The following is a 16,361-nucleotide window of genomic DNA, read 5'->3' as shown; positions in this document are numbered from 1 at the left end:
ACGGCGAAGGTCAACATGGCAAGCACGAGCTATTCGATTTCTATTTAGCTTTTGGGTTTGCAAACGGGGTTGTGGCTTCGCCTAATCCATGCAGGTTGTACTTTCCCATGGTTGGAGTGGGACTATTGTTTCACCAAATAACGGTGCTTGAGCTTGGAAAGCAGTCTGGTTTTTCAGTACATACGTCGGGAGAGCCTATAGCCTTAATGAAATCATCGAATGTATAATTGCTGGGACTTTGTACAAGTTGAGTGGTGCTAAGCAATATGACTTGAATCGAACGTTCAGCGGTGGATGTGAAACTCATGCTAATCGGCCTTTCCCTTTGTCTTTGCCAATCAAAATTGGTCCAAATTGAATCGGCGGAGAGGAGCAACTTCCTATGTCGGATTTAGTACAAACGGTCAATTTGTCATGCAAACATGCAATGGCGGTAAAAAGATAACATTGGAAGTGATAAATTAGGAAATTGATCAAAAGTCGATGTGAAGGTTCGGGGCTAGATTGTCGGCTCAAACTCCATTTAGTTTTCAACTCGAATGGAATCAATTGAACCATCAAATGATCGACTTTAATCTCACCTCGAGTTGAACCTAGCTTGAACTTGGAATTTGGGAAATGTATGTAGTCGACTTATCCAACTAGAATCAGAGCTGTTGGAATAAAATTTCTTGAGTTCAAGCTCTAATTGGTTTAGTGCTTTGAGGCTGTGTTTGATCATATGGATTTTTAGTTAGGATAGGATGGATAGGATATGATAGGATAAGAAATTTAGAGATTTTATTATATTGTATTCATTATTTGGTGAATTGTACTAATAAAATCGGATATTTTTGTATCTTATATTGTCTATCAGTTGGTAAGAATGACATATTATTATAAATGAACCTGAAAATGCACCAATGGTGATAGAAAAAATCTAAATCTTAAATAGTAGAGGAGCTGATTGTAACATTTCAAAGCCATAGGTTCGGCAATGATAAGAAATGTAAATGGGTATCAACAATGAGGTTGATTAGCCAATGAATGCCAAATTTAGTAAGAGAGAGAACATTATCATTCATCTTCTTCACAATTCTAAAAAGTATAGTGACTCCTTTGCTAGTTTCGTGAAACTTCAATGAGAATCACATAGCTATAAAGGAGAGAGGAGCTTTGACTCTCTTGTTGTAAAAAATAGTTTCGAATCTCCCCCGATTTCGTGAGTTTTAACTTAAACTAAAGAACTATGGAAGAGTTGTAAAGTTTCAATATGAATCAAGGAAACGGAGGAGAAGGAGACAGAGTGTAGGTCTTCTTTTTGAGAATTAGAAAGTTTTTTTTTTTTTTAAGTTGTTCATTTAAAATTTGAGTTTTTTTCTATTTATTCTTATTTTTTAAATTTATATTAAATATTCTTTTAAATTTATTTTCTATTCCCTTCTATCGTTCTTTAATAAGAATTTTATTAAATGATAAATTATACTAATATACCTAAAATTATACTAAAATTATACAAATAGTATATATATATATATATATATATATATATATATAGAATACAAAGAAACTTACACACACACACACACACACACACATATATATATAGGAATAATTAAAATTGAAAATTAAAATTGAAAATTTTTTTTTTTTTATTTTGTTTTATATTAGAATTCAAATATATTTATATTTAATTATTAATTTATAAAGTTTATTATTTGAGAAAAATAGTCAAATCAAAAGGCAATGATATTATTTTCAGTAGAAAGTAAGTCTAATTTTATTTATTTATTTATTTATTTATGGTTCTAAGACCAATTACTACATGACAGTTCCATGTCAATCAAAAAGATAGAAACGGTAGAAAAAAATCTTATCTAGGATTTAGAATTTTTTTGATTTAAAAAAAAAAAAGATAGGATAAATCATTAAGTTAAGGAGTCAAATGGTCCTTTTTTGGGGATAGAGGGGACTTGAACCCTCACGATTTTTAAAGTCAATAGATTTTCCTTGTAATTGGTACATGCTTTCTTAAACCTCTCATAAGAACTATATTCTGACTTTTGTCTTGAAAATATTCAATGATATCGCTATTGAAGAAGGAGGTCTTGTCAAGTGTACTGGATCTATTGTGAATGTTCTTGCGAGTGTTAAATTTATCCTCTTCTTACTAAACCTCTTCTAAAGATCATATCCTTCACAAGTATGTTCACCTACTTCAGGAGCTCCCTCTTGGTGTGTCCGGTGTTAAAAGGTGTTGGCTTTCATATAAGAAATCATATCAATCTTTGTTCCACATCTCCTGTAGAATATTTTTATCCAAACTATATCATTCTATATATGACCTTATTTAATCTTGAGTTGGGACTAAACATAGAACATTATATTTTTTTTTCTGCTTTTATGACCTTTATTTTGACTATTAGATGTAGGCTATGCTTCTTGAACTTGAGTGCTAAAGAAATTAAGAACTCTAAGTAAAGCTTTGTATCGAATCTTCTAACTATCTTACATCCTCGTCGTCATCATCATCATCATTATTAGCTAATACTATGAAAAATCTCAAACTAGTAAACCTATAACAAAATTTACTTTAAACAAATTTTTTGACTACTAAAAACTTAAAATTGGTATACCCATAACAATTTTATCCTCCATTAGTTTCTGTTAAATTTTATCATCAAATTGCTGAGTTTAATGACACATGAAAGTTGAAGGGTGTTCGATTTAGGGTGTCACCCATTGTTTGTTATAAATATACTTGTTGAGGATTTTTCGTGATGTTAATCTAATTTGATAGAAATTTGTAGAGAGTAAATTTATCATAAATGTATTAGTTTAAAGTTTTTGGTGGTAAAGAAAATTAGTTTGAGATAAATTTATCATAAGTGTATCGGTTTGAATTTTTTTTTAGTATTAACTCTTTATTATTATTATTATTATTATTATTATTATTATTATTATTATTATTTGGTGTTATATTTTGTTTCTATGTTTGAGCCAACCTCAAAAAATTTCCCCTTTCATGTGATGCTCCCATTTAATGAAAGAGCCTCAACCCTAATTAATCACGCCAAAGGTCCCTTCAGCTTTTCCCTTTGACACCCACACACTTCTAGAGAGATTCACATGCACCGCTCGCAATTAATAGAAACCCATCGCCGACGCTTTCTCCACCAAAACCCTCACAAGAAAACCGCTCGAAACCCTAACGACCTTCCTCCATCAACTTTATCAAAGAACCTCCTCATCTGAGCGTGCCAGCAAAAGCACTCGAGTCCTTTTCTTGATCACGACTTCATCCCTCGGATTCAATCCCTTATCGACCACAAGTTCACGGCCGGTCCCAAGCTTACGTCGAAGAGGAACTCCCGTCGTCGCCATGGCCCATGAAGACCGAGAAGAGCCAACAAGAAAGCCGCAGTTCCCGCTCGACGCGAGCTCCTACAAGATCCTCAACGAGATTGGGTCTGGTGTCAGCGCGGTCGTGTACAAGGCCCTGTGCGTGCCGATGGGCTCGGCGGTGGTCGCGATCAAGTCCATCGACCTCGATCGCTCCCGCACCGACCTCGACAGCATCCGACGCGAGGCCAAGACGCTGTCGCTCCTCTCCCACCCCAACATCCTCAACGCCCACTGCTCCTTCACGGTGGACCACTGCCTCTGGGTGGTCATGCCCTTCATGTCCGCCGGCTCGGCGCAGTCCGTCATGGCGTCGTCCTTCCCGGAGGGTCTCTCCGAGGCGTGCATCGCTGTCATCCTCCGGGAAACCTTGAACGCCCTCTCCTACCTCCACAACCAGGGCCACTTACACAGGGACATCAAGGCGGGCAACATCCTCATCGACTCGGGAGGCGCCGTGAAGCTTGCTGACTTTGGTGTATCGGCCTTGATATACGAACCTGGTTCAGGCCAGGGGTTATCGACGTCTTCGAGTTCATCGTCGTTGGCGCTGACCAGTATCACTGGGACGCCCTATTGGATGGCACCGGAGGTGATACACTCGCACAACGGGTATGGATTCAAGGCCGATATATGGTCTCTTGGAATAACCGCGCTGGAATTGGCCCACGGTCGGCCTCCTCTATCTCATCTCCCGCCTTCGACATCTTTGCTCATGAAGATCACAAAGCGCTTCCGGTTCTCTGACTACGAGAAGCACAAGAAGGACGACCCAGTCCGAAGGAAGTTCTCGAAATCGTTCAAGGACATGGTGGCTTCTTGCCTCTGCCAAGATCCTTCCAGACGACCCACCGCAGAGAAGCTCTTGAAGCACTCTTTCTTCAAGAACTGCAAAGGGTCGGAGTTTCTTGCGAAGCACGTCTTGAAAGGGTTGCCTAGCGTCGAGGATAGACACCGGCAAGCCAAGATCTTACTGTCCTTGTCGATGAACAAGGGTGGCGGGGATGGGGGAGAGGAAGATGATGGTGCCGAGTCAGGTGATCCCGAGGGTGGTAAGCATAGGAGGATAAGCGGGTGGAATTTCAATGAGGAAGGGTTTGAGCTTGACCCGGTTTTCCCCAACGAAGTTGCTCTTCATGATTCATCAGCACAGCAAGCTAGTTTCGAAGGCGAGGGAATGGACCGAGACAACGTGGCCGGATTGAAAGGGCCCTTTGAATTGGCGGGCTATACTGACCAATCTAGCGCCAGCTCGCCTACCCGAGCTGCCAACGAGAGTGAAGATGAATGCAGCGACCATCAGGGAAGTGTTCAGGTGGCGATCCACAACGCGGCTCAAGGCTTTGATAAGGATGTGATGATTGGGAGCTTGGCGCTGCTGAAGAGGAGCTTGGAAGATGAACTGCAGAAAGTGAACAGTTTGATGAGTCTCCTAGGAGGAGGAGGAGATCGGAGAGGTGTGGAAATAGCCAATAGAGAAGAGCAGTTGGTGCAGGTGATTGACAAGCTGAGGGCTAAGTTGGAGAGTGAGAAGAAGAAGAATTTCGAGTTGGAGAGAGAGTTGGAGTGTCTCCAGCACCAAATTAGCAGCGCTGGTGGCGAGACGACAGATGACGCGCCGGTTAGAGATTAAATGATGCTGTCCATGATCAGATATGGAGAATCAAATTCTATTGCTTTTCCTTAGTTGTTGCCTTTCAATTGTGTGTTTCTCTAGTGCATTAAGGATATGAGATAAGAGATCTCAGTCATTCGCTGTTCAACAATCACTCGATCAATGATCAATGTGGAATGCATCGAATCACTTACAATTTGAGAAATTAGCAAAAATATTCCTAATTTGATTGTGCTTTGTACCTTATTTTTCGTATTTTCTCCTCAAGAAAGAAACAGACCTATTCCATATATAAATTGGGTCATAATATGCTACTAAAGCATCGATTAGATTTGAGGGTCATTCGCCTATATTTTAGTGAAAGCAGAAAGTTTCTCTAGTGCTACTTCTGCTTTGAAATTACCGGGAGCGACACTCACCATTATGATCAATCAAGCAAAATGAACAAATACTATGTTGAAATTAGTTTCTAGGTATCCAAAGAAAAGCCTTGATTAGGTCGAAAGGTGTACAGCATCATGCTTTGTTTTCCAATTTTGGGAATATGGATAAACGACGATGTACCCATATTTGTAATGAAAAAAGGCTTGGGCTTCTTAAGCTTGCGGAGGAGATCGAGCCATCTACGACTTGGGCCAATACACAGCGATGTGATAGATCGGTTCGTGAGGTATACTTTGGTCATAGAACCACACCGCAAATTAACATAAGTCGTTTGTTGTTGTTTGATCTCTCTGTGTTTTTTTTTTTTTTTAAATTATTAATAAAAAAGAGATAATTTAGGAGATTAAGATAAGCCCAAAAAGGAAAAGGAAAATTAGAGGAGATCAAGAAAGATTTTAACGAGGTCTTTGTGGGGCATTAATGGGATCACATAAAAAACTACATATTTCAAGAATCTTGGAACGCCGGATCAAAACGAAAGAGTCTCCGTTCATTAGGTCGGATTAAAATGAAGAAACATGCAACTCATACATCTGGTTAATAAGTGTTCTTTTAAATTAATTAATATCCTCAGTGAAAAAATTGTTGTTGTTGAAATGTTGAGGATGACCTGTTGATATTTGGACTTACTTATGAAAAAGTTACTAGTTCCTCGTAAGCACATGCTTTCTTTTTCAGTACGAGAAGTTACTAAGCATGATTAAAAGATTACTAGTAAATAATACTTGAAAAAGGGCGCCAATCTCTACCCGATCAAAGATTACTTTACTTCAAATTTGCAAAACACATAAAAAAAATAGTTAGTTTTTGATTGATTTGGAATTTTACGTTACTAAAAGTTACTCATAGGATTTTTTTTTCTTTATTTGAAGAAATTGTTGATATTGAAGTTCCTTTTTTTGTTGGTGCTTTCGTGTTTTGGGAATTATTAGATTCAAAATATAAAAACTCAAAATATATTAGCAAAGATATTTTATTTTTTTAACAAAAAGAAAAAAAAAAAAAAAAACGCTAACCCAAGCACAATGGAAGAAAATGACAAAGGCGTGTTAGTGATTGCCCCCGTCCCCCCCACCCTCCCACACCTCACATGAGGGGGAGCTTATGGAAATCGATTATATCAAGTATGGTAACCATTTCGATCACCTTTTGACTTCGTTGATTTTAGAGGATCTAGATTTATAAATTTCTAAGTTTGTCAATTTATCATTCAGTTTGGGGATAGATTCAAGGCTGTCAAGCAAATGTAGAGCTTAATTCGATTCATCGTGCTACGATCAGCACCTTGATTTAGACTCACGGGCCAAAATTCACCCCCTTCGTCATCTGTAGAAACATTGTCTCACCAACGCCAAAAGGTTAATGAAAGCAAAAGGTGACCCAGACAACACGTTGCATCGGCTTCAAGAGTGCTCTTGATGAAAGAATAGGAAGGTTAGGAAAAGAGATAATTGATGTAATAACATATCTAAGTTAAGAAAAATACATGCTCTGATGTGCCATCAGTTAAAGGAGGTTAACATGCGCACATCATGCTATTTATGTAAAGATGAATATTCTCTGAGGGTTGCATGAATTCCTCGGGACAAAAGTAGGATTAGTAAATTTACCGTCTGTCAAGAGTTGAAGATACTTTTTGTTTCTTTCCGCACGTCAAGAGGTGCTTCAGCACGCAGACCCACACCCAGAGAGAGAGAGAGAGAGAAGAGGGGGTGGGGGTGTTGATGGCAACCAATGAAAAACGACTTTGATTCTCTGTGAGTTTCTAACATTTTGTCAGTTCTTGAATGATTAGCAGCTAACAAATCCCAATTCAACTCTAGTCCCTCCCTCCCTCCCTCTCTCTCTGTCAAAAGGAGATTGGAAAAAGTCTGGCATCTCTTCACTTCAGCAAGTCCATACCTATCTCGATCATTTTCAAGTGGGAAAAACATGAAATCTCTGTTGTAGAAGCTTGTTAGGGGACTCAGAGTCAGACCCATATCTAGCATGGCCTTGGACTCATCTCATTGGCCATCAGTCTCTCGCTATATCCCACCTAAATATGGGGCACTATCTTTTGTCAACATGAGAGCTCGTAGATTCTTTCTCCTCCTTTTTACCAAATCCTGGAAACATGAAAAGAAGCTCAGTATGCTGAGAGCTCAAATGCCCTAGGAACTAGAACCTATTTAGTACTCTTATGAACGGGCAAGCTTTGTAGAGCACATCTGCAAGGGAAAAAGTATCCCCTGCATCTATATAATATAAGTATATATAGCATATAGGATCTTTTATTTCTTCTTTCTTTCTTTGAAAAAAGAATTGTTCAACATTTATGAAAAAATTATGTAAGGAAAATGAGGCAATGGTTAATGATATCTCCCAGTAAACAAATGATGGAGAACATATTATTTGCAAACCAATGTATCCTTTTATGCTCAGTAGGGATAGAGCCTTCCATTTGATGCACATCCCACGTGATACAATGATATACCACCACAGAGATTAAAAGGTTCTCAAAGTGAATGAATTGAACAGATCAAGAATAAAATAGACAAGTGAAAGTCAGAGACACAAATTTAGGTAGTTATGTGAAGTGGAGAAGTTGTTACTATATACTCAAACTTGAGAAATAAAGTAAACTCCTGTAAACCAGAGCTCCAATAGTGTTGATACATTTGAGAATAGGCGGGAAACACTAAATCATCACAATGATGATTTGTTGAAGACTGACAGAGAAGTGAAGTAAATATCCAACTCACTCGAACCCCTTGTACAAGAAGCATTCAAAAGTTCGATTCAAGAGGGGCAAAGGCTTGATCCACGATGGTCGGGCATTCGACCTTAATTTGCATAGTTGGTGAGAGGGTGGGAGTTTCCACCTTTTTATATTACTCTGTATGCGTTTAGCTAGATTTCCATGTTCAAAGAACAAGCGAATTTAGGTGTTATCTTCTTATATCGGGCAACCATAGAGACCAGCTCCAAGCTAATTCGAGATCACTAAAGCACAAAATGGGCTACCAAGAACCAGTTATACAGTTCTTAACTACTGACTTACAAGGTGTTTTTGCAGAAATATTTTCGGTGCATTAAATTTTCTCTTTCAAGAAGAAAAATTCACCTAGAAATCCATTCAGACATTTTAAGAAAACAATAGCTTGTCCCTTGAAAACGCTAGGCTTTTATCTGAGAGGACACGAATATCTTAAAATCTTTGTTGGCTTGAAAAGACATGCGACGCAAAGGTCGATGACATGACGGGGTAATGTTTCTTGAATCCTCCCCATAGGACACATGGTCCATCAGTTTCTCCGTTCTGTGACCGTTGAATCACATAAGAGCCAACGACATTAAGACACGCGACATTGACCAGGTTCCATCAGGTGACCCCATGGTTAAGAACTACTCTTTCGCGAGAGAGAGAGAGAGAGAGAGAGAGAGAGAGTTTATCTTTTGTTTGTGTACGTGTTTGTTGTGTTCTCCTAGTTAGAAGGGAATTGCAAAAAGCAGTAAGTGGCTGAAAAGAATATCCACTGTAATCACTTCCCTCTTTAGTAAAAAGGGCATAATCCGGCAACTCAAGCCCTCCTGTTATAGTAAGTAGCGACCCTCATAAACTCATGCCCCGCGTTTACCTCTCTCTCTCTTTCTCTCTCTCTCTCTGTGTCTCTGTCTCTCTCTCTCTGAGTTTCTTTTCTTGTCTTTTATCCTGAGGGATGATGTGAGATTAGATTCTTGCTTTCTAGTACTCACTTATAGCTTTCTGAGTTCTTGAATAAAGGGAAAGAAAACACGCACACACACAAAAGGCCGCTCATGGAGAAGAAGAGTAGTTTGAGCAACAGCTTGAAGGACCACTGCACTAGAGACTCCTCCACCACTACCACCCACCACCGCCACCACCACCACCACCACCACAACCACCACCATCAGAGGCTGAACATGATAAAGGTGGGCTCTTCTCTGATCGGCAACTACCCAAGCCACGCTGAAGATTACCTGAGCGGACTCTCTTGGCCTCCGAGGTCTTACTCGTGCAGCTTCTGCAAGAGGGAGTTCGGATCGGCCCAAGCCCTTGGCGGCCATATGAATGTCCACCGACGGGACCGTGCGAGGCTGCGGCAGTCGAGCCCCCCCGCACTGCCAGCCATGGCCGAGAAAACCGATTGTAGCGGCGGCCAGTACCCACTTCTCGGCCTTAACCTCAACCATAACCCTAAACCTAACTCCAACAACCCTAACCCTAATTTCTCCTCTTCCCCTTTGTCCTTGCCTCCCCATTTTGCTCGAGCGTTGCCAACCTCGATTCGTCCTCCTCCTCCTGCCTTTTCTTCGACGCTGCCATCGATGAATTTCCCTCCGGCCAGTGAAATGGGACGGGCCCGCAAGTGTCTTGCTACTAGGGTTGGCGAAGCAGATTGCGGTTGGACTACTCAAGGAATTGCCAAGGATACTAAGGCTGTTCGGCTGGGGATGCAGGTGGATCTTCTCGACAATTTTAAAGAAGATGAGGTCGATTTGGAACTTCGCTTGGGGTACTCCAATTAAGTGAGGCTTTTAATACTTGCAATCCTCATGGTTTTCAGTTATATGTTAGCTTTCAGATCTCTACGAGAAGAGTATTATGATTAAGAGTTTATCTTAGATTACTAGTAGCCCAGATCTAAGTTCACATATTGCTATATGTGTATGTATATAGCAATTGTCCTAACTCATCCATTGTACTCGATCAACCTAATCTAAATGTGCTTCCTTCTCGATGTGACTTGTTCGACCTATTTGCTTCAATTTCAACTTCATTGTTCTTTCCATCTTTTTTTTTTTTTTTTGTTGATAAATCTTGTGTAATGGTGAGGTTTCTGGTAGATATTTTCTTCTATGATGCTGGTTTTTGTGTGTGAGAGGAGAAAGAAGGAAAGTAGAGGGGAGGGGGGGCATTTTACTTTTCACTATATCCAACTTTTTAACATCACTCTTTTGCTAAGAGGGTTCTTGGGTAGGTTAACTGTTACTTAACAACAAGAATAGTTGGAGTTGTACAAAAGAAAGTAAACTAGAGCAGCTCATTGTCCTGCTTTTTTCTGTCAAGTATCCTTTTCTTTTCTTTTTTTTTAGGAAAAAGTTAGCTTAAATATCAGTCAACCAACACTGTCTTGATGATATAATGAGGCTACCAATGTTTGATGGAATGACAAAAAAAAAGAGTAAAATATGAGAAAGCAATGTGGTGAGCGAGGGTACGTGTAGGATAACTGTAGCTGCTGGACATTGCTGAGAAATAAGAGAACAACATGATCAAACATGGGGCATAGACATCATTGTCTAAAGACGCAGCAAACTGAGATTTGGATGATGTGTGTTTTTTAGGGGATATCTCCAGTTCTCATCGTGACTTGCCGTAACTTTCTGGCAGTTAGGAAATTGAAGCTTTTCGATTATAATAATCTACCACACATGATCCAAACGCAGATTTTATAATAGCTTTTTGACGAATGATGCGCTCATGGCATGACATGGTTTCGGATTTCTTCTCCCTAACACATGCGAGACTCACTGATAAGGTTGTTGACTGAGTACTGCACAAATCCAGTGAATGCTTGCTAAATCGTTTATTCTCTTATAGCGCTGTATTCTCCTTTACTCTTAGTAGGACGGGAGGAAATTTCCTCCAACCAATCTTCTGATTAGTGAGCTATAAATATAGACGTGATTTATGTTTATATTTAGTTAATTTTGCATGTGAGTAATATTTTGTAACTTGTAACCCGCCAAATTAGTAGGTCGAATTTCTTGGGGCAAAAAATATTGGAAAATTTAAAACTCTTTGACAATACGATGTTACTGTTATTGTATCTATATTTATCATAGCAAAATGATACATACATACATACATACATACATACATACATACATACATACATACATACATACACACATGCATACATATATAGATGACGTATGTTTGCGTGTATTCTTCAAAATACACGCATTTTTTAATTTAATCTGACTAGGCCTTAATGTCTGCATATGAGAGCAGCAAGACAGAACTTCCCTCGTCCCCAATTGACGTAAAGGTTGTTCATGCGACCTCCCTAACAAGCATTAGGGATATATTTCAAGTTCAACGGTAGAGTCTGTTATTCGTGTCTCTTAGTTTTTCAATTTGAACTGATTTCAAAATAAACGTACAAAGTACAGCATAACTTCCAAAACGGAAATTGTCTTTGACGATTGGCTTGCCAATCTTGAAATAAAGAACCGTTTGGACACTATGTTTTACTCATAGGCTTCTAGAAAATTGATTTATGTTTAGTTAGGTGATAAAGTAGGGATAATAGATTCTAGACGTTAATTTGTATCCTATTTACTTCTATTTACCGAAAATAAATAAATAAACATACAAAGTACTATTGTCTACTATAGATCTCTTTGTCACATCGACAAAATTCATCAAATTTATAAGAAGAAAAATGGTTAATCGCAATAATTACATAACCTACACATAATGTAGCGAGTCGCACTTTTTATATAAGAAATTGATTATTTTACATCTCAAATATCTGAAATTTGACTAACGAGGCATGATATCAAGTATTAACTATGGTTTTTCCTAGGGTAAACCACATTGGCATTCAAAAATATGTTGTAAATGCAACGATTAATGCATTTCAAAGAACCCAAAATGCATTCCTCGGTTTACAAGAGCTAACATCTGTTACATGGGCTATGATTAAGTAGGCATGGAAGTCTGTACTGTCTCATGTGTACAGATGGTCATCATTAGCTGGGGTCGAGTTCCAAGGCACAAAAAAGTAAATAGACGTAGAAAGTTATAATGCCATTTCATTTACTTTTTTATTAATTCACCCAACGTAAGGGAAAAGAATTCGCTGTTCGTAATATAATTTCTTCTCCCTTTTCAGATACTCGATTCGGGCAATTCGACATTCAGGTAATAAATACCTTTCTTTTTACTTCGAGAATAATCACAATCTCTCCAATTTTTGTGCTGGTCCCTTTTCGTGTTTGGAGTTTGATGGTTGTGATTACTAAACGAAGTGCCAAAAAAATTTATTTTAGAAGCACCTTTACGTGCTTACAAATTAGAATACAAGTCCAAAGTCTTACGTACTTGTCACATATTACGGATCCTTTTCATAGACAAATATACCCATCATACTAATTGTTACTAAACTCCAGTCACATTATTACCATTTGGGAATGCTATATGAAGAAGCCATATATTATATATGCCACATGAGCTCGATATCTGTTCTATTCAAATAAAATATTTATAAAATCGGCACTGCGTCTTATAACTAGATCTTCTTAAGTTTCTCGGACCTTAAAAAATGCCAAAATGAAAAGTCTTACATAAAGAGTTCACTGGACTATGACTCAATGAAATTCAACAGATATTGGGTGCACAATAATGATTATGGTAATAATTAATCAGAAAGAAATTTTCAGATTAATAATCTTGATGGGGCTTGATTTCACTGCCCTTGTTATTAATCTGAAAATTTTGGAGAGATCATATTTATAACAAGGGCAGAGTTTTGGAGTCTTGATGCCCTTGTTATAAAACTCAGAGTTTTGGAGTCTTTCCACGCACGCACGCACACCCAAAAAAATGAAAAATAAAAAGAAAACTAGGCGAACCAATCAAAAGAATTGAAGGGGTACTTGAGTGGTCAAAAAGGGTCCATGCAAACGGACGACGACATGCAATAACTACGCGAGAAGGAACAATCAAACAAACTTAATGCGTTTGTTTCTGTATGTCTCGATGCAAGGCCAAACAAAGATCTCTCGGAGCATCACATGTTGCATGATTTTAGAAAACCAAGACATCATAAGTTAGTACAGTGGGCGAAAGAACATGTTTCATAAAATGGCGATAGGGAAAAAGAAAGGATTTTCACACACACCTGTGGGAGATCTCACTATCGTTCATGTTCTAGTGTCATCAGCATCTGGCGAAAAAGAAAAGGGAGAAATGTGGTGTCACGTGGAGGACTGCGAGCGGTGATGTTTTCCGAAACCTGACGGTTTGCATATTCCCGACAAGGGTTGTGGCAGTCATGTGGCATGATGGCATTTTCCGTAAGAGGAATGAAGGATGAGACGTTGGAGTAACAGAGAGAGAGAGAGAGAGAGAGAGAGAGAGAGAGAGAGAGAGAGAGAGAGATGGTATTTTCCGTAAGAGGGATGAAGGATGAGACGTTGGAGTAACAGAGAGAGAGAGAGAGAGAGAGAGAGAGAGAGAGAGAGAGATGTGACTCATAGTGGGTACAAAATATAGCACCTTGAAAGGTTGAGAGGAGAGTGCAAGAAAACAAAGAAATTCGAATTGTGAAGCGCAAGATGAAAACGAACTTGACTGTTCAGAGGATGAGGCATGAGTTTATAAAATTCCATTGTTCAATGGTGATTGATACTTTTCTGGTCAAATTCATGGGCCTTGTTAACTCAATTGATAATTGATATAATCCACCTGCTAGTTCAAATTCGTTTAGGTAATGAAGTTAGAGAATAGCACATGGCTTTGGCTTACACTCTTTCGTTGGCATTCTTTAAGCATCATCGTCCTAAACTTGACATTCTTGAACGACCACAAGAAGCCTATTAAAACTAAACCCTTTAGACTCAACTTAATTGGTAAAATCAGATGCTTTGATTATTAGTCTCAGCAATCTTAACAGGGCACTCAAAACCTTAAAGGCATCGAGTAAAGGTTTATATATATAAAATCATGATTGGCATCGTGAACGAGCGGAGAACGAGGTTAATCAGCTCACAATAATTACGACTTGTAATAGCTCATCCATGATGTACTTTGAGCTATTAGCAAAGCTTCAAACCGCAACTGTTGACTGCTGTTGATCTTGGGTGCATCATCACACGTTCACACAGTCTCATCACGAATAAAGCACGTCATTATTGGAGATCATATGTTCTGTGTCGTAGACGAGTCAACAGGCATTACTAGGGACTGACGTGAGCTCCTGCTTGAATGTGTAGGTGGTGAAAAAAATGGGAAAAGATTGAAAGTGATCACACGATGGATTTGGGTGGGTCTTGATGGAACCCTAGTTGTGCGTAGATCTAAAAAGAAAGCAAAGACCAGTGATGATCCGCACTGATACAGACAATGTAGAGAGAGAGAGAGAGAGAGAGAGAGAGAGAGAGAGAGAGAGAGAGAGAGGCCCCACACGTGTGGGACGAGGTCGAGAGATGAGAGGAAAAAGGAGGGACAAATGGGATCAAGGAGAAGCAGACCAAGGTGGTCATTTTAGTGAAATGGAGTGAATAGATAGGGCATGGCACAAAGGAGAAAGAACCAGTCGGCGCATATAAATACATACCCCAATGTATGCGCACCACCACTTATTTTACTCACTCAATAGTCAATTTTCTTTTTCTGCCGGTGAAAAAAATTGAGTTGAAGAACTAATTATGTGTTCATGTGCTAATAAGAAAAAAAAGTGAATCAAAGGGAGCAGCCGGCTAAAAGTTCGAATCCTCGTGATAAACGTCGTCCGATTAATTTCTTGCGAGGTTGGCGTAATGATTAAAAACAGGCTTATTTTTTTGGACTAGATGCAAATACAAAATTTCGATAATTCACAGCATCAAAATGCATTTGGATCATCCATCCACTGGCTTGCATCTTATCTCATTCTTGAATCAAAGGTAGCATCTGGCTAGAAGTTCAAATCCGCATAGTAAAAGTTGTTCGAGAAAATTTCCCCCAGGGTGGCGTGATGGTTAAAAAACAGGCTTATTTGTTTGAATTAGACGCAATTACACGAATTCGACATCTCACACCATCAAAATGCATTTGGACCGTCCATCCGCTGGCTCGCATTGGTATGTATCATGGATCCAAAATTTCCCTATTTAAAGTGGGTTTGTTCTTCATAAGGGAAAAAAAAAGAGTTAGAATGTTAGAAACAATCTATCTAAGTAACATAAATCAAGTGACATGTATTGCATCTTATTATTTGTTAACCCTCTAATATGCATACATCTTATTTGATTATCGAAGCCATTTGCAAAAATTGATTTCATACTTTGTCTTTGTATGGTTTAAAGGTTATGATGAAATCACAAGTGTTAAAATATGTCTTGAGTTTAAGCCCAATGCAAAATTATGAATATTCCGAATAAGATATATTGCGGATGTTCGAAATCGAGTAAAGAAGATCCGAAGATCAACTTCCCAAATTTGAATTTGCGTTGGAGAGTTTGGCTACTAAAATAGGAAAGTCCAACTTTGACTAGGATTTGGATTTTGTTTAAAATATACAAAGATAAAATCGTTTTAGATAGGAAACAGAATCCTATGAGAAGTTGACAAAAGAATAAGGGTTTTACTTATATATAGACTTGTGATCGTGGGTGGTCGATGTGGATCACAAATTGTCTTGAAGCACCGCGTGAGTGCTTGGTGTTCCGCCGTTGATCATGAAAAGAATTGGTCTTGAAGCGCTGCCTCGTTGTTGAGTGCTTGGGAGGGATTTTCTTTGTCGTGAATTACATCCAAGAAGATTTAGTGTTGAAGCCAATTAAATCTTGTGGTAAGATTTGCGTGTAATTCCTTCGTTAGATTGAGAGATTATTTCTTGAGAAATTTTGGGACTAAATACTATGCATTTTATTGGGTGTAATTGGGGCTTGGGAAACCCTGAGAGAGCGTTTGAGTGACTTGAGTGTGTAATCTTCTTGTATCGCTTGATCTATAATGAAATTTGTTGTTGCTCTCCCCGTGGATGTAGGTCTTTACGCTGAACCACGTAAATCTGGTGTCCGATTTATTTTCTTTTTTCGGTCTATATTATTGTTCAATCGCTCGCCTTATCGCAACAAGTGGTATTAGAGTTAGGCTTGACTAAATTGAAGCTAATCGATGGTGACAAAAGAAGTAAAAGTG

At 38.7% G+C, this 16,361-nt stretch overlaps 2 protein-coding genes across 2 annotated transcripts; both read left to right on the top strand.

The window, feature by feature from the left end:
- The first annotated feature begins 3,188 nt into the window (after positions 1-3,188).
- LOC104414561 (serine/threonine-protein kinase BLUS1) lies at positions 3,189-5,223 on the top strand. Its single transcript, XM_010025710.3, has one exon. The coding sequence runs from the start codon at positions 3,362-3,364 to the stop codon at positions 5,012-5,014; it is 1,653 nt and encodes a 550-aa protein (XP_010024012.2). The 5' UTR covers positions 3,189-3,361; the 3' UTR covers positions 5,015-5,223.
- Positions 5,224-9,241: 4,018 nt separating this feature from the next.
- Positions 9,242-9,973, top strand: LOC120287271 (transcriptional regulator SUPERMAN-like). Its single transcript, XM_039300017.1, has one exon. It carries the CDS (start codon positions 9,242-9,244, stop codon positions 9,971-9,973), a length of 732 nt encoding a protein of 243 aa, XP_039155951.1.
- Positions 9,974-16,361: the final 6,388 nt, after the last annotated feature.

This window comes from Eucalyptus grandis, chromosome 8, assembly GCF_016545825.1.
Source record: "Eucalyptus grandis isolate ANBG69807.140 chromosome 8, ASM1654582v1, whole genome shotgun sequence".
Taxonomy (NCBI): domain Eukaryota; kingdom Viridiplantae; phylum Streptophyta; class Magnoliopsida; order Myrtales; family Myrtaceae; genus Eucalyptus; species Eucalyptus grandis.
This window is presented reverse-complemented; position numbering and strand designations above follow the sequence as displayed.

What these genes read in the sequence shown, in the direction of transcription:
- LOC104414561 (XM_010025710.3), top strand. Translation starts at nt 3,362, where the DNA reads ATGGCCCATGAAGACCGAGAAGAGCCAACAAGAAAGCCGCAGTTCCCG.
- LOC120287271 (XM_039300017.1), top strand. Translation starts at nt 9,242, where the DNA reads ATGGAGAAGAAGAGTAGTTTGAGCAACAGCTTGAAGGACCACTGCACT.